Raw genomic sequence first — 27,813 nt, forward strand, 5'->3', positions numbered from 1 at the left:
CGCGGCGGAACGCGTGCGCCGGGGTGCGGGACCCGGGCGGCGGCGGCGCAGGCGGCGGGCCGGGCCCGGGAGGCGTTGGGCCGGAGCGGACCGGACCGGGCCGGGCACGGCGGGGCGGAGCGGGCCGGGCCGGGCCGGCAGTTGGGCCGTGCGGCGAGCCCCGGGCCCCAGCGGGCAGCGGCCATGGCGGAGACGATCGTGAGTGTGGGGCCGGGCGGCGGCGGCCGGGGGGAGGGGCGATGAGGCAGCAGATTCGTGTGGGGCGGCGGGGCCGGGCCGCGCTCAGCCTGCCCGGCAGCACCGCACCGGGCCGCGCCGGCGTCTCGGCACGGGGCATCCCACTGGGAGCGCAGCCCCGCTGGGGCCGGCCGCGTCTGAGCCGGGCAGCCCCCCGGAGCGGCGCCTTGAACGGATTCCCGGTGGTTTTGCCCCAGGGAAGTGCCCCCTCGGACCGGGACCCCGGGGTCCCGCTGAGCCGGGCGGGGAGGGCTCGGGGGGAAGGTGCCCGACATAGCCGGAGAAGGGGGTCGGCGGTACCGTAAAGGTCTCCCGCTGCCATCAGGCCAGACTTGCTCCTGTGCTGAGAGTTGGGGGAGTGTAAAGGGGCTCCTGCGGGTAATGCCGGGACGGCGGCAGCCCCCTGTGTCCCCTCCCGTGTCCCCCCATGTCCCCGCGTGCCCTCCCGTGTCCCTCCTTTCGGCACGCCCGCTGCCACCCTGAGCGTGGCTCTGCGTTGTGTCAGCAGGTGAACGTGCTCTTTAGAGCAGCGTGAGTCCCTTCTCTGCTCCCCGGCAGCACGAGGACTCCAGCATTTATGTTTACCGCTCCCCTACCAGTCCTTAAGAATCATCCCTGGCTATTTCCCCCCAGAGCTGCCCGTTTTTCCCATCTCTGACTTCAGGCTGCAGCAAAGCTGCTGTTCAGTGTCCCACAGGCATGGCCTGAGCCTTGTGGCTCTTCTCCTCATCTTTCATTAGCGACGGAAGCCGCACGTGAGTTGAAACACAACGACGGCGCAGCTGCCCATTAGCACCAGTTAGGCCAGTGTTTGTGTGTAGGCACCCAATAAATTGCTCCTGTGGAAGCTCTGATTCACCCTTCTGAAAGTTTCATTCCGTGTCTGAGGTCAGAGCTTCGACAAAAAAAGCAGTGTTGGCGTTTTGCTCGGTGCCAGCTTCTTGCCGTGCCTCGGGCGTGAGGGTGATTCGTCCTGCGGCACGGCTTCAGCGGGCTGTGGGCACGGGGTGGGCTCTGTCCCCCCGTCACTAACTCGGGCTGTCCCCTTGTCCCCGCAGATAATCCGCGTGCAGTCGCCAGAAGGGGTGAAGCGCATCACGGCCGCGAAGCGAGAGATGGTGGCGACGTTCCTCAAGAAGGTACCCCGAGCCTCTCTGCGTCTGCCCCGCTCGCCCGGGGGATGAGGCAGGGCTCCCGTGGCTTGGCCTGCGCCGGGGTGCGCTCTCGTGGGCGATAACGTGCTTCACCTTGCTGGGGTGATGTGCCAACAGCAGCAAGGATCGGTGTGCCTGTGGAAAACGGCGTCCTTAAGGGTGTAGCCAGAACCGCTTCTCTCGTTACTGTTCCAGAGGGAAAATAACAAAATTAAAGAAGAAAACTGACCTGGCTTTTCAGCTGGAGTTTGCTGGGGTGGGAGTGTTCCTCGGGGAGGACACGTCTTTAGGGCGGCTGGGGGAGCAGGGGCTGACAAGGGCACAGGAAAGCTGTTTGCTAGTCAAAGGCTGCTGCGAGGGACTGGCGTCCTCAGGCGAGATCTGGTTGAAGCTCAGCTGCTTGATTTGTGCTTTGAATATCATTTGAGTGTGTCTGTGAGCCGCTGGTGTTCCGGGGTGGTTTTGGAGAGAGCAAGGAAGGGATTGAGGTGAGACCTTAAGGTGATGTGAGAGCCTCGGGGGTCCCCTGGGAAAGGTTTCTACCGTGGGATGAGGGGAACACACTGAGTGTTGGAGTTGTCAGGTTTGGAGTTGGCTGTAGATTGTTTGGTCTGATGCAGCTGCTCAATGGTTGAAGTTTGCTCTTTAAGAGTGAGCAGTTCTCCATTTCCTTCCCCCCTGGAACTCCGCTGTAACCTGGAACCCTCAGATTAGGATTTCTTTGCTTCCTAAGAGCAGTACTTTGTGTTCCTGTGCCTGAAGGGCCATTCCTTTAGCCGGCTAGATTTCCTTTCCCCCTGCGAGGGGGAAGGGGAGCAGCCTGAAACCTTCTGCTCTTTGTGAGTCATTTGCTTTGTTCCAAGTTTGGGACCAGACCGTGACAGCAATCCCCACCTGGCCAAGCGAAAATCCTGCTGGATTTCAGGGCTGGGTCACAGACAGCCACTGCAGCCTCTGAACAGTCTCACCCAAGGAAAAAAAAAGCATTGCTTTCAGAATCTCTGGAACCTGTGCAGAACAAGCTGCTCGGTTTCAGGGGCTCATATTACTCGAGGCAGCGTGAAACAATCCCGCTTGCAACCACATATGGTCGGAACAAAAGCGTCGGCACTCACTGAAATTGCCTGTTGAGCTGGGGAAAACTAGATCCTCTGGCTGAGCTGAACACAGGAGCTGTTGGGGTTTCTCCCCTGATACAGGGTTTACTTGAAAGAGCAAAGTTGCAAATTTTACCCCCTAAGATCTGTGCGTATTAATAGCTGTGGATTTTAACACCGAAATGTTAATCCATGTGGTGGATTCTGCCTTTAGCTGTAATGAAAGAGGCACCCGATTGCTGCTTCTGTGCTGGCAATTAACACATCTCCTCCTTGATGACTCCAGAGGGGCTGCAGAAGAAGCGTGTGGGAAAGCACGTTTTAGAGCAATAATCTCCTCTGTCTTTTGTAGCACGTCCTGGGTAAGAGCACTAAAAAGTGAACTCTCAGGTTAGAATAGAGTTAGGGATTACCTCGAGCCTTCTGTTAGTGTATTGTGGAATTTGTCTACCCCAAAAAAATTGGTGAAGCCTGTGGCCTGATGATGTTTTTAAGTGGCCAAATGTGAAAATTGGTATTGCTGTGAAGAGGTGTTTGACTGATGAAGTGTAAAGCAGCCTGAAACTGGACTGGTGGGAGGATGAGCAGGGAAAAAAAACCTTCCTGGGGAGAGAGAGGTGGTTATTGTGAGGGTCTGCTCCGTCAGGAGAAAAGAGGCAAATGGAGAAAAACAGGAGAACAGTGTGAGTGAAACTCGTGTAGCTGCTGGTAGGCAAGAGCAGAGCTGAGGGCAAAAGATCCTCTGAGGTGAAGGTCTGGACCGAGGAATTCTGGGCATAGGAAGGTGAGGAGGACTTGGGTGGTGTGTGCTGGCGAGGCTGGAGTGAGAGAACTGGGATCATGGAGAGGAGAGTTTCCTCCTCTCATCATGACGGTGCTTGCCTGGATTTAGATAAAATACCCCATTTGTGTTGTGCGAGAGACCTTCTTTTTAAGTTGCTTTTTTAACTAAATAGCTTGTGTTACTAAACATTGATATTTTTCTCAGTTATCCTGCACTCTTCAGAAGTGCAGATGAATTCAGCTAAAGTTTTGCAATAGGAGTTCCCTGGACTTAGCGCTTGCTCTGAGCAGCTTTCAGCATCTCTCTGGGGCTCTGAGGTATCTTAAACCTTGTCACTCTTCTCTCTCTTTCAGGTTGCAAAAGAATTTGGTTTCAGGAATAATGGCTTTTCTGTCTACACCAATAGAAACAGGACAGGAGAGATCACAGCCTCACAAAACAAATCCCTCAACTTACTGAAAATCAAGTGAGTCCTGACAGAGCGCTGGGGGCGGAGGGGGCCGTTGGGACAACGGGGTGCCTCTGCTCTCAGCTTGCCTGAGCTCTCCTCCCGAGCGGGGCAGCAGCAGGCAGCACCACAGCGCAGCAGCCCTGAGCTTTGAGCTGCTGCTCACCAACTGACGTGCCAAAATGGGGGTGATCAAACTGACAACGTGCGAGGCTGTGGCAGCCGTTTCTTAGGTCAGTTTGCCTCGTTGTGAGGCAGCGACAGGCCTCCTGTTTGCTCTGTTCCAGCCTGCAGCACGCTCCCTCACCCCTGCTTTCGCTCACACTGTCCTTTTTTTCTGCGTCAGTGCCAGAGTCTGTTTGTCCCCCGTGCAGAACGCAGGGCTCCTGCCTTCTGTGGCCAGGCACAGACATCAGAGGTGCCAAACGGTGCAACTGCTTCACGTCTGGTTGGGAACATCTTTGTTCTGTTCATGTCAAGAATAATGTTAAGCTGGTTAAAAATACAAGAGCTGTTACTACTGTGTGCAACTTGAGCAAGTCAGCCTTGGGAAGGCTGTGACCTGAGGGATCCGCACTCGTCCTTGAGCTCTTGCTTCTCTCCATAGGCTCCTTTCGCCTTTTTCTTCATCTTTTCCCCTCAATCTTGGCTCCTGAAGAAAAGATTTGCATTTGTTGTGTAAATGACCGAAGCAGCAGAAAGAGGGGGCTGATGGAGCGCCTCTGGAGTGCCACATCTGTTAGTCTGTGTGTAGTTTGTGATCAATTCCACGTTTCTCTGTGGTTTTGGAGGTTTGCTACCCAGAAGCAACTCCTGATACCTGTGTGTTGTTTCTCCACACCCACAGGCATGGCGATATGCTGTTTCTCTACCCCTTGAGCCCGGCTGGCTCCTCCTCAGAGACCATGGACACCTCTGTCTCCCAAGGCTTGCGGCAGGTGGGGGCCCCCCAGGTGGTAGAAGATGAGATCGACCAGTATCTGATCAAACAAGATGGGAAGATCTACCGAAACCGAGACCAGCAGCTGTGAGTACGGGGGGACTTTGTTTCTGCTGATGCATCTGTGCCTCACCAGAGCTTGTCACATCTTGTCTGCATCCAGCGGCCAGGAAGCGGGCGATGGGAACTGCCCTCTGAGCCACTGCTCTGTCCCTCACTGCCTTTGAAACGTTCACAAGGGAAAGCAGCCCTTGCCATTGTCCTGGAAGGTTAAATCGAGCTCTGGTGAGCCGAGGAAGGAAGCAGGCACCAAAATCCCAGGGTCTTTGCCAGGAAGGACTCATTCAGAGCATCTATTGTTCTGATCAAGGTGGCCCCTGCTATGGGACTTGTGATCGTTTATTTTGTGCTCCTAAAACCTTTGGAGCTCTCTAGATTATAATGAATACTTTGAATTCTTCCCCAGGATGTCCTGGCAGCCAGTGCTGTGCAGAAATACTGAGTTATGCTCTGTGTGTGGCACGTTGCTTAATAAGCAGGGGCCTGCTGTCTGCAGTCACTGCTGCTCCATATGGTCTCAATACGTAGCTCCCTGTTGTGGTGGGTGTGTGGGGCAGCAGGGCCAGGTCTCCATCTCCATCTCACAGAAGTGAAGGGAGTGAGTGGAAGTATCCAATGGCTGAGACGTGGAAGTAGGATTTGGGTCTCTGCCTGCTTAGTTTTTGGCTTCCTTTCCATCACATGCCTTTCTAACCTTGCTGTGAAACCAGGAAGTCCGTTTTGCTCACAGAAATGCAACAAAGCCTAGCTTTGCCAAAACTCTGAGCTGCAAGAGGCTTAGGTAAACACAGCAGCTTGTATTTTTTGTAAGAGTAATAGTACAATGGTGAGTTAATACCACCATAAATCTCCACTGATGCTGCTAAAGTGTCCTCTGTCTGGAAGGTTGTTTTTTATGGCTCGTCGTTAACAACGTCCCAGTTGGCTGCTGGCCTGATGTCTGTACTGGCTGTTGGCTTGGGGCTGGACCCCTCTGCAAAGTAACCTCTGAAAGGGCTGGAGTGAACATTTTAAAGGCGACCAGGAGTTCTTTCTAGAACAGCACAGCTCACCCTTCCCCATTGTGTTGTCTTCCATATGGTTTATCTTTAGTGCTGCAGCAGCGAGGAAGTTTGGAGAGACGTAGCCTGTGCATAGAAAATCCTATCTAACCTTTTCAGGCTGGTGATAAATGAGGGAAATGTCACATTATTGAAACAATAAAGGCAAAACCCACCACTCCGTGGCAAAAACATTGTCTTTAACTTGACCGCATTTTTCAATAGAATAAATGAAGGTATTGTTCTTAGCGGGGAGCCAAAGCACAGCGGTGGATATTTATGGTAAAAAGAGTGTGTCTGGGCTGGTTCCTGTGTTTGTGAGAGCATATCAATCTGAAGTGAAGGGATGCTGGCGCTGGCTGAGTGCATTAGCAGCCGTTAGTGGTCCTTTACATACATTATCTGCCCCAATACTTCGTTAAAAGCAATGCTGCAACTGGATCCCATCCATTTTGTCTTTACAGGAGCCAACATCCACGCTCCTCTCTAGAGGCCTTTGAAAACTAGCCCTGACCCTAGTGCTGGGGCAGAGGTGTGGGTTTATTCTTGTTTTGAGGGGTTTTTTTTTAAGTGATCTCCTCAAAAGGAGATGTTTTCCCCTCTGTTTTGTAACTTCACCCAGCAGGTCTTTATCTGTCTGCTAAACACACGCGTCCCTGTTTGTTCCAGCCCATCCTCTAGTGCCTGATAAAGGCTGAATGTTTCAGTTGCCTTTTTGTTAAAGCCACCCAGGCCAGCCCCGTGACGTAGATTCGAAAATTCTTTGGATTGAAACACAGCCCCGACGCAGGGTTGTAAAACTTGAGAAGCTGCGACCTGACATGTGCTCACGTGGCTGCTCAGAGAGCAGAGCTGCTCACCAGCAACACGGAGGGTTTGATCTTGACCTGGGGCTCTCAGATTTAACCTGAAGCTGTTGCTGTCTCTTGATGTGAAATTATCTCGTGGTGACCCCTCTGTAATACTCCCTGGAGGGTGGGCAGTTGCTCAGAGCCATATGATTGCACAGATCTTCCACCAAAACTTGTCTAGAGCAACTTTTACAGCCTGACTTTGCCATTATTAAATAAGATTTAACCCTGCTTCTCTTTCTCTTTGCGCAGGTGCCGCCACGGCCCCGTGGGTAAATGTGTGCACTGTGTACCACTGGAGGTGAGAGCCCCAAGAACGTGCTCTAGAAACTCACACAAAAGCACGTCCTCTGGGATTCAATTTCTTCCCACATGAAGGCTTTTCCTCGGAGCACTGTCCACGTAGAGGTGGCAGCTCTGGGTCAGAATCCTGCTGTGCACTGGTGAAGGTGCCAGCTCGCATCCAGATCACTAAAGCTCCAGGCCTTCGTGACCCTGGGGTTATTCTGCTTAATGCTCTGTTTTCCTGCAAGAATGAGTTTAACAGAAAGTGCTTTAGGAAAGCTCCAGTTTTCCTCCCTCTTGCCTGGATCTTCTTGTTTCATCCCCTCTCTCCTGGATCCCAGCACATCCGGGTTTAACCACGTATTATTCAGGTTAAAGGCAGCTTTAGTGACGCCCACAAATGTGCTGAGCTGTGTGATTTGTGTGATCCCTCAAAAGTCGCTGCGAGCCAGGGTGGCTGTTCCCCTGCTTCCCTGCCACGTGCTCTGCAAGTCCTTTGGCCTTGTTTGAGCAGCTGGGCTTGTTGTTTGCCATTAGATATTGCAAGGAAAAAGCATTTTGCCTTTGAGGCTCGTTCTGATTTGTGGAGCCAATCTGTTGTAAAAGTAGGAGGTGACAATAAAACTGGCTGTTGTAAAGCCCCCCTGTTTCTATCGCAGTAGTAGCTGCCTTCAGAATGAGCCTAGATTTTCTTGATTGTTTCCACATTGGTGGGGTTGACTCTAGAACATCCATTTGTTCAGTGATCAATGTATTATCAGACAGGTGTCTGACCTGGCTTTTCTTTGCGTGGTGTTTTTGGCAGCCTTTTGATGAGGATTATTTAAACCATCTGGAACCTCCTGTGAAGCATATGTCCTTCCATGCCTACATCAGGAAGCTGACTGGAGGGGCAGACAAGTAAGAAAATCTCTCTGTGTTTTAAGGGAATCGAGTTGTAGCTTCTTTTTTAAAATACAAATGAAAGTACAGACAGATCTCACCAGAGCAGTGTTGAATACAACTACTGGATGGCAAACTGAGGAGAAAACACTTTCAGAAAAGAAAAATAAGGAAAAAAAAAGGTGGGGAAAAAAAATAAGTCTGTCTTTTTTTTTTGTGTTTTGTTTTTGCTGTGGCAATGTAATTGCTTCCAGGAAACACTACTGATGGGGGGAGAAGGCCAGATGGAAGGAAAGGGGTTCCCTAATTATGCCAAGCTCCGAGCCTGGGTCTCAAACCTCATGGAGAGGCACTGACACCATGATAGACCTGGGGAGCTTTTATTCACCAACGGCTTTTCTTACCTGCAGATGTGAATAGGACAGAAAGCCACATGAATTATTTAAGCAGAGTCCCATGAGTTTTGTGTCTCTGCTCTTGCTCTAATATCTGCTTAGGAGCTGGGCCAGGGGCCATGTGTCGGGCTCTTGGCCTCCCTCACTAGGTGGGCAGCAGAGGTTACTTGGGGACTGCAGGAGCGGAGCATCCCCCTGTGGGAGTTCGCAGGGTGCTTTGAGATCCTCTGAAGATGAGGAGCATTGGTGCCACCGTGTCTCCTCTGCCCTGCTTCCTCTGTGATATTTCCAGCCACTTGCTTTTTCTGAGACCCAAAAGCGTTTACTGTGGTAACAGCAGCCTTCTCTTTTCCTTCTTGCAGGGGGAAATTTGTTGCCCTGGAGAACATCAGCTGTAAGATCAAATCGGGCTGCGAAGGGCACCCTCCTTGGCCAGAAGGCATTTGCACAAAGTGTCAGCCAAGTGCCATCACTCTCAATAGACAGGTGAGACAGAGCTCGCAGAGCCCTTGTGCTTAAAGCTGAGAAGGGACTTGACTTTTGTTTTTGGAGAGACGACTTCAAGAACAGCCAACTTGGAGCCAGAAGCCTTTGCGTATTGGCAGTTGGTGGGGAAATGGCTGTTAAGGTCTTCAGTCCTTGCAGAAAAGGACTCCAAAATGTATCTGCTTCAGCAGTTTCCTCTTAACGTGGAGGACATCTGAGCTGGTACCACCAGCAATGAATCTCTGCTCTTTTTCCTCATGGGATCCCAAAGGCCACCCACTGTTTCTTCTTGTTTCCTCTTAAATTTCACTATGTTTTTTTTAGTTGCAAAGGCTCTTGGGGTAAAGGCCCAAGAAGCCAAGCTAATGGGGTGCTGGGGGTGCTGCTTGCTGAAGGCAGCAGAGGGGAGAGGGAAGGAGCCAGCCAGCTCTCCCTGACCCTGCTCTGGCAGGATTGAGCTGCAAGGGGTGCTGTGCCTCCTGGGCACTGGGGAGGGTGTTGGTGATAGGCAGAGTAAACAGACCTCGTCGAGGGTGGCCTGACGCTTGCACTTTGTCGAACAGAAATACAGGCATGTTGACAACATCATGTTTGAGAACCACACAATTGCAGATCGCTTCCTCGACTTCTGGCGGAAGACAGGAAACCAGCACCTCGGGTACCTCTACGGCCGGTACACGGAGCACAAAGACATCCCTCTGGGGATCCGGGCGGAGGTTGCTGCCATCTACGAACCGCCCCAGGTAGGAGCTGGGTGCTGTGGCGTCAGTGTCGACTCGTAAAGATGATCGGGGGACACGGAAACATGGTTTTGTTCGGGAAACCTCACGCAGTATCTCTGACTGCAGCTCTGTGAGGAAAACGGTCCCGTGAAAAAGATGATGTGATTTATGTCGTTATTGTCTGTCTGTTATTGCCACTGAACCAGATAAACCCAGATTTGCTTTTTGTTATTTTTACACTTCCTTTTACATTGCTCTTTGCTCAGGTGATTTAAAGCTAGGGTGACTTCGTAACGGTGGGCTTTGCTTTTCATGTTCCCTTCATGACTGGCTTTCCACGACTGTGGTACAGAACAGCCTGAAAACAAATTCTGTACTAGGAAAAAAAAGTTGCAGCCCTTGCTTCTATTTCTTATCAGCTCTCTGGGAAAATTTATGCAGCTTAATTAGACAAAAATGAAGTCTGCTGCCTTGCTGGAGAGGCCGAGGATGGGATTTGATGCCTCGGAGCAGCCGGGAGTCCCCACTAGATGGGGCACGGCACCGCGCTCGGCCAGGAGGCTGCAGCCAGAGCGGGTCCCGCCGAGCCTGGCCTCCCCGGGCACCCCAGAGCTGAATGCAGTGTCGGAGAGCTGAAAATGACGATGGAAAAGCCACTCTGCCCACAACAGAAGGCTCAGCTTGAAGCTGAGTTTGCCTACTGGCTTCTTCACCACTGATCCAAGTCCCTTCTCTAAGTGCAGACACTGCGTATACAAACATATTGTGGTGCATCGTATGTTTTCTTCCTCTTGATGATTTCTGCAGGGTTGCTAGAGTAAAATGCAACAGATGTGTCAGGGGAAAAGAACAAATGGATCTTTGGGAGCGTGTGTGTGAGAGCAGAACTGCGAGCTTTTATAAGTTCTTCCCTTTCTTTCCAGTATGAGCGGGGCTGTGCCCTCTGTTGTTGCAGTGTCACTGTTAAGCCCCTGCTTTGGGAGTTCACGTGCTTCTAGTCGTGCGTGGTAAAAGCAAGGAAGCTTTTGCTCTGCTGGTGAGCAGTCTCTGCTGTGCTTCTTGCCACGGCATCTCCCCGCACGAGGAAGCTTGCCTCTGAAATGCACCCGGAGGGAGTCGTGTTTTCCAGAGCGCGGGGGAAGGCCTGGGCGGGGGCTCTTGGATTCACTGCATTTTTGCCTCTCTGCGGCTCAAAGATTCAAACAAACAGCAGAACTGGCAGGTTGAACACGGAGCTTTGGGAAAATTATATAATCTCTCGCCTTTTCCAAAGCGCTCGGAAACAGCAACGGCCTGTTAGTAACTGCTGAGTCTTTCATTCACAAACCCCGACACAGTTAGCTGAGCTCTAGCAGGATGGGTCTGTGAGTGGAGGAGGTCTCCGGGGTGAAACCGGTCCGTGGTAACGCCGAAGGGGAAACCCAGACCTCTGCTTCCATCCTCTGCCTCGCTCCTGACGATGGCAAAACGTACCGGGGTTTTTCCTGTTCTTACTAGCACGTTTTTCTTTGCTGCAGATTGGTACACAGAACAGCCTGGAGATCCTGGAAGATCCCAAAGCCGAGGTGGTGGATGAGATTGCTGCAAAGCTTGGACTGAGAAAGGTTAGGATGTTGTCAGGTCTCATGCGTCTTTGTATGGCGATGAAGAAAGTTGTCAGCAGTTCTCTTCAGCTCCAGGGGGTTATTGGAGACTGTTTGGGCATACCCAAAATCTAGCTTACGTCTTGGTAGCTCTTATGCTTTTAGGTATGAAAAACAAAATGAGAGCATTTCCCTGAGCACAAGCATGCAGCAGGGCTGTGCAGCTGAAGTCAGCAGTCCTCTGTCATGAATGACATCAAAGGGAGCAGCAAAGCAGCAGAAACACAATTTTCCCTTTATTTCTCCTCGGAGAGCAGCCGTTTCAGGTAGCATCTCCCTCGTGAGTGCTAATCTGGCACAGATGTAGCTGGAGTTGCCTTCCAGATTTCTTCTTTTGACAGAACCTGTGCTCTACTTCTAGGAGCAGAGGCTCCTGCTTGTTTTTTGTTCCCCTCTGTGGGATCCTTGGTGCTGCTGAGGCAGGCTGCGGCGAGTGGGTCTGTGCGTTGGTTTAGAGGTGCGGGTCCCCCAGCAGCTGAGCCTCGCTCCTCCCTCTGTTCCCCTCCACCCCGCAGCCTGCCAGTCACCCGACCAGGACGTAGGGCAGGCGTTGGGATCCGCTGGGTTGCTGACATCTCTCAAACCTGTGCTGATATTTTCCTGTTTGGGAAACCTTTTGGTATCGTGTGAATGCCAGGAATGAGATGTACACAAACAAGATTTGACTTGCTAAAGAAAACACAAATCAGAAAAGACTCGGTACAGCAGACTATAAACATCTGTGGTGAGGTCTTTTGTTCTCTGAAGATAAGATCTTTGAGCCTTTTGCCAGTGTCTGAAGCAAAGCTTCTGTGTGTGTTATTTATTTCCACGCTTTTCCTCTGCTCCTCACGTCAGATATTTTTAATCAATATGACTTAACACGGAACTTACTGCTGGTTGCAGATTTTTGTCTGCCTGGGCTCTGAATCAGCAGTTCTTCCTCTGGAGGGTTAATGCTGGGGGAGCTGGTCACGAGGGGGCTGGTTTTAGCACGTGTGTGGAGAAGGGTTCACGCAGCGTGCGTGTGTACACATCCGTACCCCCATGTGCAAACAGCACAGCAAGCAGGAGTGTGGTTTTTGGGATGGGAGCAGGCTCTGGTTTGGAATGAATCACGCTCCAGTGGGAACATATGAGCTTTATCTTCACTAGTGGCTGCAGAGTGAGATCATGTGAGCTGCTTTGTCATCTGCTGGCGCTCCCGACGCTGCTCTGCTCTGAATGCTTGATAGGAAATGCTTTTTGCTGTGGGTGGGAGGAGGCAGCGGCTGAGAGGCCTCTTGCAGCCTCCAGATCTTTCCATGAAAAAATATTCCATAGTGCAACATAAAGCTGCAGGTGCCCCCGGCCGGCCAGCTGGCACGCTGCTCCTGGAAATGGGATTCAAATGAGCCCGGCACAGCTGGGAGAGCCATTTCCTTCAGGCAGCATACAGCAGGGCCCTGCGAGGAGCCAAGAACATCTTGTCCTGCTAGGAGAAAATGTATAAGCTCTCTTCTGGTTTGGTTTTGGGTGGGTTTTTTTTTTTTTCTTAAAGCAACTTTCTCCATAACACTTATTTATAGGTTGGCTGGATATTTACTGACCTGGTCTCTGAAGACACACGGAAAGGGACAGTTCGGTACAGCAGAAACAAGGTGAGGTTCAGGGGTGCAGCTAATTACAGCAGAGGGGTTGTGTGATGGCACGAACGCTGGCTGTGCCAAGCAGGGTGCTGAGGCAGGGCTGGAGGCGGCGCTGGGACTGGAACTCCTGTGAAATGTGGTTTTTCAGAAGCTTCTGAAGGAAAAGGAGCTTGAGCTCGAAGAGCACTGAAGCTGCTTGGAGAGCATGCAGAGCTGCCTGCAGTCCTTCACCCGCTCTGCTTGAAGAAAATGGTTTAATAGTAGAGTGGAGGGAACGGGGTGGTGTGAGGTACAAACCCAGTGAGCGAAAGTGACTCAGTCAGAGGATGTTCCCGTGGGCTGGGCTTTGAGGTGTACGTGGCTTGTGTCCTCAGACGTTGACCTTCTCAGCTTCCTGTAATTCTACAGTCAATGATGTCCCTATTTGGAAAATGAAACCCTGTTTGAAAAAAAAAAAATAAAGGTGTGTAAAGGTGGGTGGAACTGGAAGTGGGACAGTGCTGGTGAGAGCCAGGTTGACATGTCACATTCTTTTCCCACTCTCTGCTGCAACTTTCTACGAAAGCATGTTTTCCTGGGGTGTTGGTAGTTGTCTTTGGCTGCAGACCAGGGAAATAGGTCTAGGCTACATGGCGTTGTCCTTTTTTATTGACATCTCTGCTCTTCCCTCAGGACACGTATTATCTAAGCGCCGAAGAGTGCATCACAGCTGGATACTTTCAGAACCAGCAGCCCAACATCTGTCGCCTTTCTCCAGATGGTCATTTTGGATCCAAGTTTGTCACAGTTGTGGCTACAGGTATAAACTGGCCTTGGCTTGCCCCAGCTCTCTTGGTTACACATGAATTATCTCTTGTTAATAGAAGAAGAATATGCCTCTCTGCCAGAAGTCAGACATCCCAGTCCCCATCTGTCCTATTTAACAAGGGGTTTGCCTTGCTCTGTCAAGTAAAATACTTTCTCATTCTTTGTGCTATCTTCTCCACAATTATTTACCCTGTCCCCTGCAGGAAACTTAAATGAGGCTCAGCCCTGGAGCATCCACCTCTCTGATCCAGAAAGCATTTTTTGCCTGCAGCCAGGGGGAATAACTGTTGCTCGCTTTTCTGTTTCGAATCTTTAAGCTCCACATTCTGTTGCCTGAAAGCAGCGGTGCAGAACCGTGGCAATCTGGATCCTGGAAGTTACTCTGGCTGGTTCAGGATAAAGGAAGGACCTTTATCTCCCTTGTGTCGCTGTCAGGGAAACCCTGAAGTAGGATGCTGTGCTCTTCCATGCGTGGAAACGCTTTTTGTTTGCCTGAATAAAACAGAGAAGCCTGCAAAACGCTCTGCCTTGTCACCTCGGATTCACAGCGGGTCTCCAGAGGCTCTGTGGAACAGTCTGCGGTGCCCAGGCTGCGAGGGGGGATGCTGGCATGTGCTGGGAGAGTGGTGGCGTTAGAGGTTCAATCTGCTGTTCTCCACGGGGTGACACATGTATTCATTTAAAATTTCCCTGGAGCAGATACGCTGGGTTCTGGGTCTGTTTAACACAATGAAAAAAACGCGTGGCTTCCAAATAGCATCCAGTGTAAAAACTGAAAGTGTGATGTTGTGTTGCCTCCGCTGAGCCCAGGTTTTGTAAGCGTTCCCGGAGCCTTTTTCAGGGAAAACACTCAGTTAACAGGCCCATGCAATCAGACAGCTGCCTCTGCATTCCAGACTGCTAAATGCATCCATCTTTCATTAAAGATAGATGTGTATCTCTCTCACTTCTTTTTTTTTTTTTTTTTTAAATTATTTATTTCTGTTTTTTTTTTAAAGAAGGTGTCTTACTGAGAAAATGATGGCTGGCTTTGTTCAGGCCTTCCCCGTGTCTCGGTCTATGTTTAATTTCTAGGAGTGTTTGTTCTGGAGCAGTGAGTGATTGAGGTTAGAGATCAAAGGGTAGAAAACGAATATTTCCTCTTCTCTGTTCCAGATAATTTCATTCTCTTCTGTTAAATCAGCCCATCAGGTTTCTATTTAAACACTTGATTCCTTCCTTTTGTGCCGTATAAATGTATTTGGATAGTTTGCATCAACTTTGCCTTCAAATCCTCTACATGGATTAACTCCTATCCCCTCCTGAATTCCGAGGTTTGGAAATAGTAACGTTTTCCTACCATCTGTCTGTATCTTCTCTTTCCAGTTGTATTCTAATGACATATGACCTGATGTTGCTTACATTATCCAAATTACAGCACCAAGCATGTGATCTATCAGTGAGCCAGGGTCTTAATTTCCACTTTCCATGTCAGATTTCCACTAAACCATCCATTACAAGCTGAGAAAACACTTTTTTTTTTTTTTTTCCTTAGGCCTGCCATTACTAGGTGACCAACCCTGAATCTGCAGCTCACGCTTTCTTGGAAATGAACCAGGCTCCCAGGAGCTGTGTGCCTGGTTGTTGTTTTGAAAGAGAGCAGATACCTGCAGGGTGGTGGGAGGGTGATGCTATCAGGAGCCTTCCAAAAGGGCAGCTTCGCCTCCTTTCAGCTCCTGGCAGAGCACTCTTGCTGTCACTCCGGGGGTCTGTCCTGCTAGGCTAGCTGTGAAAATATGTGTTACTAAATAAATGTAGGGCTTAGAGGGGATTCTTGCCTAGAAGTACTTCCCACGCAGCAGCCCCAGCGGTTTCTTCTCACCATTCTTCGCTGTTAGCAAGGCTGTCGTGTTTAACGTTGCTCCCCGAGTCGTGCCTGTCTGAGTTACACTGGGCAAATCACTCCTGTGCGGGATTTTTAACCAGCCTCTTCTCTTCCAGGTGGTCCCGACAACCAGGTCCACTTTGAGGGGTACCAGGTATCGAATCAGTGCATGGCGCTGGTTCGAGATGAGTGTTTGCTGCCCTGCCGAGATGCGCCGGAGCTGGGCTACGCCAAGGAGTCCAGCAGCGAGCAGTATGTGCCTGATGTGTTCTATAAGGTAAGGGCTGCGTGCCTGTGGCGGGGGGGAGCTGCAAAAACAGCTCTGCCGCGTGTCTGGGAATCAGCATGGCCAGCTCAGGAAGGGACGTCTTTGAGGTCTGAGCTATTTTCAGTAGTAACCGTTCCCCACGTGTCTGCACAGTAATTGCATAAGCTCCATTTCCCCCCTCGTAAACGTGCTGTGTTATGGTTTCCAGTGCAGCGGTAGCCATTGGCTATCCAGCTCCTAAATGAGGTCTGCAGTGATCCACCCAGAGCCCAGAGCAAGTGCTCTGCATTCACCTCCTCTTCCGTGTTTGTTGGCAGCTTTTGCCATGCTTCTCTGTTGATGTTAATCCCCAGCTGAGTTCAGCTTCCTCCGCTGCGCAGCCGTACGACGTGTGCTCCGTAAGGTGGTGGGTTCCTTGTGCAGTGCCAGGGATGTGACACCCTTACAGGAACCAACTGGGCAGCAGATGCAACAAAAGATAGCGTAGTTCACGCAGCAAGAGGAGAGGCAGCCCTGTGCCTGCTTCTCTGCAACAAAAGGAAGGTGCGAAGGCTTTCGGAGCAAGGGCAGGACCGGGGTGTGCCCCTGGCTTTCCTCCCTAGCGCTGGGGTGACTGCCTGTGCCCAGCTCCTGTTCTTGGGTCAGGCAGTAGACGCCAAACGCTGGTCCTGAGGAGCAGCAGGGGCTTCGTGTATCCAGAGTGGATCCAAAATACTCCTCTTAAAGCGTCATGCAAGAGCACTGTGGGTAACCTGCCTGCTGCAGTAGTTTGTTGGTGATGAATGCACTGTCCTTATTCCCTTGGCAGTTGGTTCTGGAGATCCTCAGCCCCCCTGTATCTGCAGGGCCGAGTTAGAAACTTGGGGACGGGATCTCTGCGGAGGCTAATAGCACTGCTGCTCAAACGTGTGTATGTTGGTGCCCCGTGAGCAAGGACAGAGGGATTAATTAATGGCGCTGCTTGCCAACTAATTAGCCATCCATCACCTAAGTTAGTTATCTCATTCTTGCCTGTGTCTGCTGTTCACAGCCCACTCAGGCTGCTGCCTGTATTAAAGCTGTCCGTTATGGAGTGTAGCGTAAGCAAAGCTCCCTTCGCTCGGGACAACTGGAACGAGCGTGTTCACAGAATCAACCAGGTTGGAAGAGACCTCAGGGATCATCGAGTCCAACCATTGCCTTGACACCACCCTGTCAACTGGATCATGGCACTAAGTGCTATGTCCAGTCTTGTCTTAAACCCCTCCAGAGATGGTGACTCCACCACCTCCCTGGGCAGCCCCTTCCAATGGCTAATGACCCTTGCTGAGAAGAAATGCTTCCTAATGTCCAACCTGAACCTCCCCTGGCCAAGCTTGAGGCTGTGTCCTCTTGTCCTATCACTGGTTGCCTGGGAGAAGAGGCCGACTCCCACTTCACTACAACCTCCCTTCAGGTAGTTGTAGACTGCACTAAGGTCACCTCTGAGCCTCCTCTTCTCCAGGCTAAACACCCCCAGCTCCCTCAGCCATTCCTCGTAGGTCAGAACGTTGTGCACCAGCAACAGAGCTGGTCAAAATGGTGTGCCTGGAGCCAGGAAATGCTGGCCTGGGTGAACGAGACCGTCTTTCTTCTCCCTCCACCCCTTAATGCCGAACCGCTGGCTGGTTGTGATGCCACCTGAAAATTAAGAACACCTCTTGGCTCAGTTCGGTCCTTGAGAGGAAAGGTAGATGGAACCCGTGCCTCTTCTTAGCACGCAGACAGCTTGCTCTTAGCAGATAAGCCAGGTCTGAGTTAGATACAGCAGAGCTCGATTGTGCAAGGGTTGGCCCTGAACGTGAGGATGAGATCATCTCCTGGCGTGCTGCGGTCCTGCTCCAGAGGAGCCCGTGCTGTGCCACAGTCAGGGTGCAGCCCTGCAGGAGGTCCCGCAGGTCTGGGTCCCACATGTGGGCCACCCTGGGTGTTCGGAGGAGCAGGAAGCTGGTGGGTGTTCCCATAAGGCCTTCGCTCCCATTCGTAATCTGAAGCAGGGAGATAAACAAAATGCTAACGGATGGCTCCAGCCTTCTGTGGAAATTTCCATGAACCACTGATTCACTGGGTCGGGCTGCAGCTTATTTCATATGTTTTATAACTTCTATCCCTAATTGCCTTTTTCATGATGTGCTCAAGGAAGGCTCGAGGACTGCTCGGGCGGGTGTGACTGTCCTTCAGCCTTAAACGTGTTTGGCTGTAGGATCTCTTAGGTTTTTTTTTGGAATGTTCTTAAATCAATGGAAAGCTTAGTCACTCCTGGCTTTGCAAACCTTCGGGGTCTCATTAGATGTGCGAGGCTTGAGGTCAGAGACACTACCTCATAGTTACTGGGTTGGTGACAACAACGGTGTCAAAGCGTTGGTTAAATGCAGCGTGAGGAGCAGGAGCCCAGCGCTCAGCCCCGCGGCAGAGGACCGCCCTGCTCCCGCTTTCCCTGCTGAAACTGCAGGAGCCCAGCAGCTTTGTCCCCAGTCCTCTGTGGGGGTTCCCTCCTGTGCTGTCCCCCAGCTGGCTTTGGGCAGAAAGCTGCACTGCTGAGTGGTTGCTGCATTCTGGAACTGAAAAGCTATCGCTGGTAGAGAGAAAAGTCCATATATATGTATATATTTCTATGCAATATGCAAGTATTCATTTGAAAAGCCCTTTAGGATGAAAGGAGCTATACAAATTTATTCTAATTGGATGAGAAGCAGAAGGGCAGTGTTGGTGTAGTATGGATGTATTTGTAGAACAACTCTGCACCCAGATGCAAGGCAAAAATCTATTGAGCTCTCGTGTCTGTCTAGAGCAGGGTGAGGCAGTCGGTTCACCGCCGGCTTTGCGAGGGGGAAGAGGTGCTGCTGTTTGCATCTCTGGTGACACGTAAGCCAACAACTGTCCTTCAGTCACGTCGTTCAGAGATGTCTTGTACCTCTGCTTGCAGTAGGTGTTGTTGTTTCAGCGATGAGCGTTAAGAAATGTGCCTGGATTGGTCGCGCTGCGGGCGCAGGAAGGGCGTGAGGACCCGCGGCGCAGGCAGAGCTGCAGCGTCGGGGACTTCGGTGCACAGGCAAAGAGGTGCCTGGGCAGAGCAGAGCGGCTGTCGTTGGTCAGCGAGCTGTTTTTCCACGGTTTGCACCACATTTTGTGTTTGTGGAGCAGCAGCAGGGGCTACCGCGTCCCCTGGGGCTGCGGCTGTTGCTGCCTGAACGTGACTCACCTCAGTGTGTGAGCGTAGACGGGCTTTTCTTCCATGGAAAGAGCAAAGCTGATGGCAGCAGCGTTGTCCTGCCTCGGGAGGCGTTTTTCCTGAGCCTCTAGCCTTGTGATTTCTCTATTTCTTTACCATTCTCTTTATGTTGGCCACTGGCCCTGCTGCTCGGAGGAACCACCCCAGTGGAACTGGCAGTACGCGCTTTCTACACGCGGCCGTTGCTTTTCTGGCTCGTGAAGGCTGGAGTTGTGCTCTAGTGTGAAAGTCGAGGGCTTTGGGGACCATGAGTACGAGTTACTTTGCTCTGAGATGCCTCTCCAGGTAAGATTAGCCAGAAGGAAGAAAACATCCCCCTTCGCCTCCCGGGCTGTCTGTGAAGCGTCGCAGTGCTGTTTCCAATTCGAACGTTGCACAACCCGCAGTGCTTCTTGGCGAGTTCAGTGCAAGGAAACTCATGCAGGAGTCGCTCTTGTCAAGACAGAGACACACAAATGGGGGTAACTGCTCTCTCTGCGAGTAAAGACGACGATGCTGCAGTGGCCGCTTCACCCTGTGTCTCAGCCGGGTGAGGGGGAGCCCAGCTGAGTATTACATAGGGGCGTTTTCCATTCCCTGTCTTCTGCCCTCGAGAAGCCTCCACCTTTGTCCATCTGGTTCTAGAAAATAACCATATTGATTTTTATTTCACTGAGAATGTACCTTCCAAACCATGGGTTGATTACTCAGAGCTGAAGCTGCTTGCAGGCGGTGCTCAGTGCCCCAGCCGGGTGCGATCCCTCCCGTGGGGCTGCCTGCACCCCGTGCCCGCTGCCCGCCTGCTCCCAGCTCCCCACGCTCGCTCTGCCGAGCCCTTGGCCGTGCTGCAGCACTGTAACTGCCCCCCGCAGACCTGCCTGCTCTGCTCCACCATTAACTTCATCTCAACCTCCCACCGAACGGGGGAAAGAGGTTGCTGTGTTTTACAGACCCTTTGAAACGATTGAATAATTGGATGTTGGGACTGGCTGGCTTTGTCTCCTAGCACAGGTATTTGTGTCAGCTTAGTGCAAACAGGACCATGTCATCCTTGCAATGAATTGCATTTTACAGCTGCCTTTATATTCCCCCGAGTTTCTTTGGGATGGTGTAAGATGAAAGCCCTTCCCAATGGCACCGGCGTTGTGAAAGAGCCCTTTGCCTCCGCAGAGTCCTGCGTGTGCTTTGTGCATTTACAACGGCTCAGATGGTCCTGGGCTTTGGCTCCTCATGTTACGGGTGGTCCCGTCTGGCCCTGGGAGAGCCCTGAGCCAGGGCGCTGCTTTGGTTAGAGCCAAACGGGACCTCTGAGCCAAATGGGACCACGGTGTGGCACGTGTTGCTTCCACCCGTTGGCTCTGAAATCCTCTTCCCAGGGAAAACCCGATAGCCAGGCTGCGGGGAGGTGCACTAGCAGGGAAGGACTTCCCCTGCCTGGCCTCCTACCAACGCTGCGTGCTGGACTGGGAAAGCCTTCTTAGCCTTAAATGTCCCAGCTGCTCTGGGGAGGAGGATGCTTGCTGAGCTCAGGAGGAGTCTCCTGAGAAGGGTTTCAACTCTCACTGACCTATTGCGCTTAGAAAAGTCGCTTCGTTTCTGTGTGTCAGCTGCTGTGTCTGTGTGAGGGGGCAGGACTGCCCGGTAGAGCTCTTGGAAAGCAGCAGAGGGAAAAGCAAGGCTGGGCTTTGTTAACAGGAGGAGGAGATGGAGAGCTGCTGGGCTCCACGGCACCTTCGGCAGAGGGAACCCGTGGGGAGGGCTGACGGCGTGGGATGCTGACGGCGTGGGATGCTGATGGTTGACCGGCCCTGGGACATGGAGCCAGAGCCTCCCTCCTGGCTGAAAGCTGCCCAGGCTCCTCGCTTGGCTGCTCCCATCGCCCTCCTCTCGAAGGCACCCAGGTGCCTGTCCCGCTGCAGAGCTGTGCGGGGCGGCCGGCCGCGCTCCACCCGTCCTCTGCCCTGTTTGATCTCCTCCGTTTGCAGCTTCTGCCTCCAACCAGCGGTTCGAAAGGCTCCAAGCGCAGCGTCCAGTTTGCTCCTGTCTTCAGGATGATTCATTGCCCAAATCCTCCAGGCCTCGCTCCTTGATTTTTGTCCAGGAGCCAAACACTTGCGCCTTCGTTAACCCCTTCCTGGCCTCCCTTTGGAGCGGTTGCTGCTGCGTGTAGCACGTGGGCGCTCGTGGCTTTGGGGGTCTCTGGCTCCGGGGCTGCAGCAGTAACGTGCTGAGAGGCGCTGCTGGGGCTGAGGTCAGGATGAAGATGTCTTTCTCTCAGCAATTCTCCCAGCTTGACGTTTGTAAAGGCCTTTAAAACGTAATTGCCTAATAAAATGGTGCGTGGGGGTTGGGGAAGAGTGCCGGCGTTGGAGGGGGGCTTTTCCCTCTGGGGAGGGGCAGGGTCTGGACATGTCCTCGGCTCGCGGGGAGCGAGGTTCCAGTTGGGTTGTAACAGTCTGGTGTGTGTCTCGAAGGCCTCAGCAGCGTGACATTAAAAAGAAAGCATTTAACATGGAAACCCCCAGAGGCGGAGATTAAAGCGAACAGGTGCTGCAAAAATGTTTCTGCATATTAGAACTTAATTAGATTTGAAAATGAATTCCAGATGGGCTAATTATGTGTGAGTTGTTGCAGGTTCTTTCTTGCAGAGGCAGGATTGTGTTTGGGCAGCTGATTCGGTCTGATTGGATTTGATTCCTGACTCTTGTGGTATCGCCGAGATCTAGAAGCAGGTTAGCTGTCAGGTCCTGTGATCTCCCCCGAAAAGGCTCCACGTCTCCTCCTGCTCCTGTCAGAGCCAGAGAGATCTGAGGCCACGAGCCACCGGGCTTGTTGCTGAAATAACCACAGGGCCAACAGCCTGTCATGTTCAAGGAGAAAAGATCCTTATCGGAATTGCTTTTAAAAGGAGCTTCAAAGACTGGAAGGTAGAATTTTTTTTATTTTTTTTACAAAGGGAACAGTTCCTAGGGACAGAGGATGCTTGGGGAGGGGGCTCGGGGAGGGGGGCTGTCGCCTGGAGGGGAGCAGCGTGCCGGAGCCTGCTCGGGTGATGGCCGTCTGGGTGTACTGGGAGAGCAGAGCGTGAGAGCGGGGTGCTGGCTGCCGCGCCGCATATTTGTGCTGGGTAAATACGAGCGTAACGGAGCAGTGCTGATGGCGGGGGAGTGGCGTTCCCCGGGAGAGCAGGCTGTCAGCCGTGGGCAGCGCAGCCTGGTGCACGGTGCTCACCGGCTCGGCCCGAGGAATTGCCACTCAAAATGCCACCAGGGACCCGCCGGAGGAGTGGGGTCGTGGCCTCTGGCCGAGCTCCCCCAAAGCCACCGAGGTGTCGGGGCGATGGCTCCGCCGGCGTGCGGCAGCTCTGGGTCTGCCTCCAGCCCCTGGGACTTCTGAGAGCTCAGTGAGTGTAAACTTTAATGTAAGATCCCTTGATTGGAAATTATGGGCGTGTGATTTATATGGGGCTCAATGAATGATTTATAACATGTTAAGTGATGATTTAGGTCGAAACTACAACCGCCTCTTACAGCATCTTTAATGAAAAGTGTCAGTTCTCATGAATTTATTTCTGAAGCTGTGTTTGAACTCGGCGTGTTTGACATAAATCACGTCTAATTGTCATTTCATGATTAATGAACATATGCTGGCCGTTTTTTCTCCATAATTAAACTTTATGTTCAATTCGTCTGGCAAAGCACAACAAGTTTCTGCGTTGTGATACGCTGGCTCTTCAGGGCTGTGTGTGAGAAAGCACCTGGATTTCCAGCTCCCAAGTGAGAGGTGGATGAGAGACTCGTGGCTGGTTTTGCAGAAAGTCAGGTTTGCCTTGGCTGAGGGAGCGGAGGTGGTGCCATCCCTCCCTTTTAGGACAGCACCGCTCCTTAAACGGCGTTTACACTGCTCAGGTAACGCCAGCACCTCTCCGGTGGTGATGACTGGGGCAAACGAGCCCAGGGTGGTTGGTGACCAGGCGCTCCCGTGGCTCACGGGGAAGCAGAGGTCCTGGCTTACAGGGTTACGGAGATCTCCAGCCCCGAGGATCTCACGCAGGGACTTGGGCAGCTCAGCAGCACCCAGCTACGTACGAGCAGGTTTCTACACCCTCAGCGATCTGCCAGAGCCCAGGATCCCCGGGCTGCTGCGTGGGTGTCTCCAGGGCAGGATCCCTTAGGCTTCACACTGAGGAATAATCAAACTCTTCTTCTTTCAGGACATAGACAAGTTTGGCAATGAGATCACGCAGCTGGCTCGCCCGCTCCCCGTTGAGTACCTGATCATAGATGTAAGTACTCTTTGCACTTGTCTGCTTGCAGCAGGAGATGGTCAGGGTGGAGGAAAGTTCTTAACCACCTCTAACGTTCACACTGGAGGTGATTCAGAGGACGGATTTTCTTTCTTTCTCCTTTCCCCTCCTCTGCCGGGCATTTCTAGCGCCGAGGCTGGTGTGCTCTGGGGTAACTGGTGTGCTCCTTGGGATCGGTGTGGTGCCAGGGAACACACTGGCTTCCTGGGAAGGCACTGCCTGGTGTCCTCCCAAGTGGCACGTAGCCACGCAGCAGGGGAAGCAGCCAGCCCCACGGATACGTGTGCCGGGCACAACCTCACGGGCAGCTCATTAGAGAGCTCCAGTTGTGTGTCTCTTAGCAGCAATTAAGAATCCAGCTCCTTTTAGTGACTCAGCAGACCAGGTTGGTTGTACAGAAATGCCTTTTCTTGGGGGAGGGAGTTCACGCCACAGCAGAGCTTGGCCGGAGCAGGGCTGCTGCCTGCCCGTGAGCCAGCGCCAGGCGCTGCGGCACGGCTCTGCTCTTTGGCTTGAAAGGAAACTGTTACAGTGTGGAAGGCAGGAAAGCAAATAATTTGGATGACAGATGATCCTGCTGGAGTTAGAGGTGGTGCCAATAACGATTAAATCCACCCGGAGCAACTGGTCTGGTCCAGCTGCCCCTGGCACAGGCAGCGTCCCGCGGGCACGGGGAAGCTGGCAGCCGGGAGGCTTCCACTGGCTCGTCCTTCCTCCCCGGTTCCTGTCTGCTGCGTGTATGGCTTATCAGAGCAGCACTCCTGACGCTGGGACGTGTGACACGCACAGAGGGACGTCGTGTCTGGAACAACGGGCTCGTTGTGCCAGGCTCTTGGACGCCCCGTGCCGGCCGGCAGTGCTGGAGCACACTTATTACTCAAGTAGTAAAGGTGACTGTTTCTGGGCTACCTGGGGTGTGATTAAGATGAAAACAAATTGATGGAACATGCATTTAGGAGCATGGAAAGCTGCATTTCTGAAGCATCTTGGTTTGTCTCTCTTTTGTCTCTCTGGCATTATTCCAGTTCATACTGTCCTGGCAGGTATTTCTGCACCTCTGCTTACAAAGGGCCCAGCAGTCAGGAACTGACCCCAAAGCTTTAAAGCCCCTAGAATCAGGACTGGTTTAAAAGTCAGTAGCTGGCCCAAACACTGGCTTGTGAGCTCAGTAAAGTGGGCACAAGGTTGAATTACCCCGTTCCCCATCCCTTCGGCACAGGGTGCAGGCAGGGCTGGTACGCCCTGAGCACGGGGTGACTGTTCAACGAAGTGCCAAGGTGTTTTCTTGGCACCCATTCCAGCCCCAAATGGAGCAGCACAGTCCCCTGGCTACCCCGTGGCCAGGCGCAAGGGCCATGCTCTCCCCTGTCACCCCTCTGTGTTAAGGTGACAGCCCCAGGGTGACAACCCCAGCAGCAGCTGCCTGGCACGGGGCAGAGCTGTGCTGGGAGCCGCTGCGTCCCGGGGACCTTTGCAGCGAGGGATGCTCTCCATGGCATCACGCTGTGCTCTTGTCAGGACCGAGCTCGGTGCATCTCCCTCCAGCTTCGTTAGAAACGACTGCCAGGAGCTCAGGGGCGTGCTGGTCGGAGTGTGGCTGCGAATGGTAACAGCCAGCAGAAGATCCCTGCTGGAACTGCCTTGCTGTCTTCCTGGCTGAGCTCTACATGGAGCCGTGGCTGCTCTCGGGAGCCTTGCTTCCCCTCTCCCGCTGTCAGCGCTCTGATTGTCCTTTCTTGCATTTTTAGATTACTACAACTTTCCCCAAGGATCCAGTCTACACTTTTTCTATTTCTCAAAATCCATTCCCCATCGAGAACCGTGATGTGCTGGGAGAAACTCAGGTAAGGAGCGATTCGTGCCAAAGCCACGTTTAACACGGGTGGGTCATCTCTCTGCCTTGCCCTTACTGATAACTGCAAAGGGACAACTGCCATCGTGCCCTTAAATCACCCCTTCGTGGGCCAGCCCGGCGCCTGCCAAACGCCTTCCTGCGCCGAGCAGCGTCTGCGTGCCGATGAGCCGGCTGGACGCCCTGCTCCCCCCCTGCTCCGTGCTGGGGACCAGGCTCCTCGCCGGGGCTGGCACCTCCCAGACAGCACCAAAGAGGTCGGGGGGCTCCAGCCCCACGGTGACAGCACGGGACCCCCTTCTCCCCGCAGACAGGAGCGGGACTAGGGGCTGTCGCTGCAGCTCTGAGAGCGCTGACTTCTCTTCCTGGGTTGGTTTTTCAAACGCAGAGATGTTTTGCTGCGAGAGGCCAGCTGAGCAGAGGCAGCTGCCGGACAGCCCGAGGCACTCGCTGCTGTGTGTTGCCAGCGCACGGAAGGTTCCAGTTGCTTTAAAGCAGCAACAGCTCATTTCTGTAAGGAGATTGTGCCAAAGATGTGAAAGGCTTCCTCAAGAAGTCACCCCTTTGAGCTGAGCTGACTGGCCTCTGCTCGGCATCCCCGGGGGCTGGGATCCACTGGGGGTGTTCAGGTGTTCGGATCTAGTGTGGACACAAAGATCCTTTTCTCTGGAAGTCGTTAGCTGCAGCTCGGCCAGCCTGGGCTCTGGTTTGAGAGGGTCTCTGCACGTTGCAGCCGATGCCCAAGAGAGACAGAAATGTCACAGCCATTCCTTTCCCCTCTCTGTAGGACTTCCACAGCTTGGCCACGTACCTGTCCCAAAACACTTCCTCCGTTTTCCTAGACATCATCTCCGATTTCCATCTGCTCCTCTTCCTGGTCACGAACGAGGTCATGCCTCTGCGGGTACGTGATGGGGAGGAAAGGGGGGTGTTGGCATCGCTGTCCCCAGGGCCCTGCGCTCCTCCTGGGGTGTCACTGAGGTGTGTGGAGGTGACAGACCCAGCCTGCCGCCCCCAGGCACGTCCCCCTGTGCAGGGCAGGCCGTGCTGCTGGCCCAACGCCTCTTCTTCCAGGCTGAGCTGTTGGTAGAAGGTTTAAAAAGTGAAACCAAAGCCCCCGACGAGACCAAGAGCTCTCAACGTGCTGCTCAGAGCAGTGAGGGGGTGGTGGTTGTTAGCACGGTCACAGACCGGCCAGAGCCAACTTGTCTGCAGCTCTGAGAGCTGGAAACATTTTAAAAATTATCTCGGAATCAGAAATTCCTGTTGTAACGATAACGAGATCAGAGCCCCCAAATCTCGGTGAGGCCAACGGCTTCGTGGCTGCGCAGCTCTGCTGCTCTTGGCCGGGCACGGGAGGCTTGGCGGCTGCCCAGGCCCCCCGATCACATCTGCACCGCCGGCCCTTCCCGGGGTAAGCGGCACACGGGCGAAAAGGGCCCCGTGTTTGCCAGAGGCTTCGAGGGTGCATGTGAGGAGCAGCCGGGCTGACCCTGGGCAGCTGGAGATCAGGCCTGGGCTGTGTGCGGGGCTGGGACCGTGCTCCGGCACGGTGGGTTTGCACCCCCGGGGGTCAGGCTCAGCCCGCAGGGCTTGGCTGCAGCCTGGTGAGGTGATAACCTCCTCCACGCAGCTCCAACCTGGGCACCAGAGAAGGGTCCAGCGCTGATTTCCCTCTTGCGGCTTCCAGGACAGCATCAGCTTGTTGCTGGAAGCCGTGAGGACCAAGAATGAGGAGCTCGCACAGACCTGGAAGAAATCAGAGCAGTGGGCCACCATCGAGCAGCTCTGCAGTAAGAGAGGGGGTCCCTCGGGGAGGGGGGGTCTCCTGGGGAGGGGGGTTCAAGCAGGGCTGCTTTCAGGCCATCACAGAGGCTGCTGGAGGCTCAGGTGGGAGGAAAGCTGATCCTTGGTGCCAGGCAGTCCCTGCTGCACTGAGTGGGGCTGGGCTGGGGGGCTGCAGCGCTCAGCTGTGGGGTGCTGAGATCTGCCACCACCCGGGGGCCGTGGGGGCGAGGGCAGCGTCTCGGCAGGGAGGCTCCGGGTGGGTGTGGGTGTAGGCGGGGGGACCTGCCTGTCTCCCGCGCTCCCCCCCGGCTCTGACTGGGCTCTTTCTCGCGCAGGCACGGTCGGTGTGCAGCTCTCGGGACTACAGGAGTACGGTGCCATGGGCGGCTCGACACACGCCGTGGCGGCGGCCATGTGGGCTTGCCAGCACTGCACCTTCATGAACCAGCCGGGCACGGACCACTGCGAGATGTGCAGCCTGCCCCGCTCCTAGCCACGCCGGCAGACTCCAATACAGAGCAAACCCTCGAGCAGCAGGAGTGGTGCTTGTCCCTTTCCCCTCCTCCCTTCTGCTTCGCCCCCCAGGCCCCCCGGGGTGCAGAGCGGGCAGGGGGTGGCTCCGGCCCCCTCACTTACTCCTCGCTCCCCCTAGTCGCAGCAGGAGCCGGGTGCCCTGGCTTTATCCTGACGCCAGCCCCCGGCCTGGGAATCCATCGCTTCACCCCAGCCTTTGCCCCAGCAGGGCCAGGCTGTCCCCTGCCACCCCCAGCTGCTGTCCTGGGCGAGCACTGGGAGCTGTGGCCAGCCAGGACCCCTCCCTCCCTGCCCAAAACAGCCTCCCAGCACAGCAGAGGCGAGGGGGAGGCCGTGGCAGCTCCCTGCCCGCAGCTTTGCTCCCTGTGGGTGCCTGGGCACCGGCAGCTTTCACGCTAACCGGCCCCGGCAGGGCGAGCAGACGGCCGTTAACAGCTCTGCCCGGCTGGGCCCCGCGTGCTGGCAGCACGCCCGGAGCAGGATGGGTCCCCCTTGGCACCGGGCAAGCGGTGGGCATGTGCCAGCTCTCAGCTT

General features: G+C 53.7%; 1 protein-coding gene across 1 annotated transcript; it reads left to right on the forward strand.

The window, feature by feature from the left end:
• The first annotated feature begins 81 nt into the window (after positions 1-81).
• Positions 82-27,275, forward strand: NPLOC4 (NPL4 homolog, ubiquitin recognition factor). The gene is made up of 17 exons (XM_068413255.1): positions 82-198; positions 1,296-1,376; positions 3,626-3,738; positions 4,568-4,747; positions 6,864-6,912; positions 7,702-7,796; positions 8,536-8,659; positions 9,223-9,402; positions 10,899-10,985; positions 12,572-12,643; positions 13,304-13,430; positions 15,419-15,579; positions 23,013-23,084; positions 24,854-24,949; positions 25,745-25,861; positions 26,648-26,750; positions 27,081-27,275. The coding sequence occupies exons 1-17, from the start codon at positions 184-186 to the stop codon at positions 27,236-27,238; spliced, it is 1,830 nt and encodes a 609-aa protein (XP_068269356.1). The 5' UTR covers positions 82-183; the 3' UTR covers positions 27,239-27,275.
• The last annotated feature ends 538 nt before the right edge of the window (positions 27,276-27,813 follow it).

This window comes from Nyctibius grandis, chromosome 15, assembly GCF_013368605.1.
Source record: "Nyctibius grandis isolate bNycGra1 chromosome 15, bNycGra1.pri, whole genome shotgun sequence".
Classification (NCBI taxonomy): Eukaryota; Metazoa; Chordata; class Aves; order Nyctibiiformes; family Nyctibiidae; genus Nyctibius; species Nyctibius grandis.

Coding starts and splice junctions, on each gene's coding strand:
- NPLOC4 (XM_068413255.1), top strand. Junction 4,748..6,863: donor CGAAACCGAGACCAGCAGCT/GTGAGTACGGGG, acceptor CTCTTTGCGCAG/GTGCCGCCACGGCCCCGTGG. Junction 24,950..25,744: donor ATGTGCTGGGAGAAACTCAG/GTAAGGAGCGAT, acceptor CCCTCTCTGTAG/GACTTCCACAGCTTGGCCAC.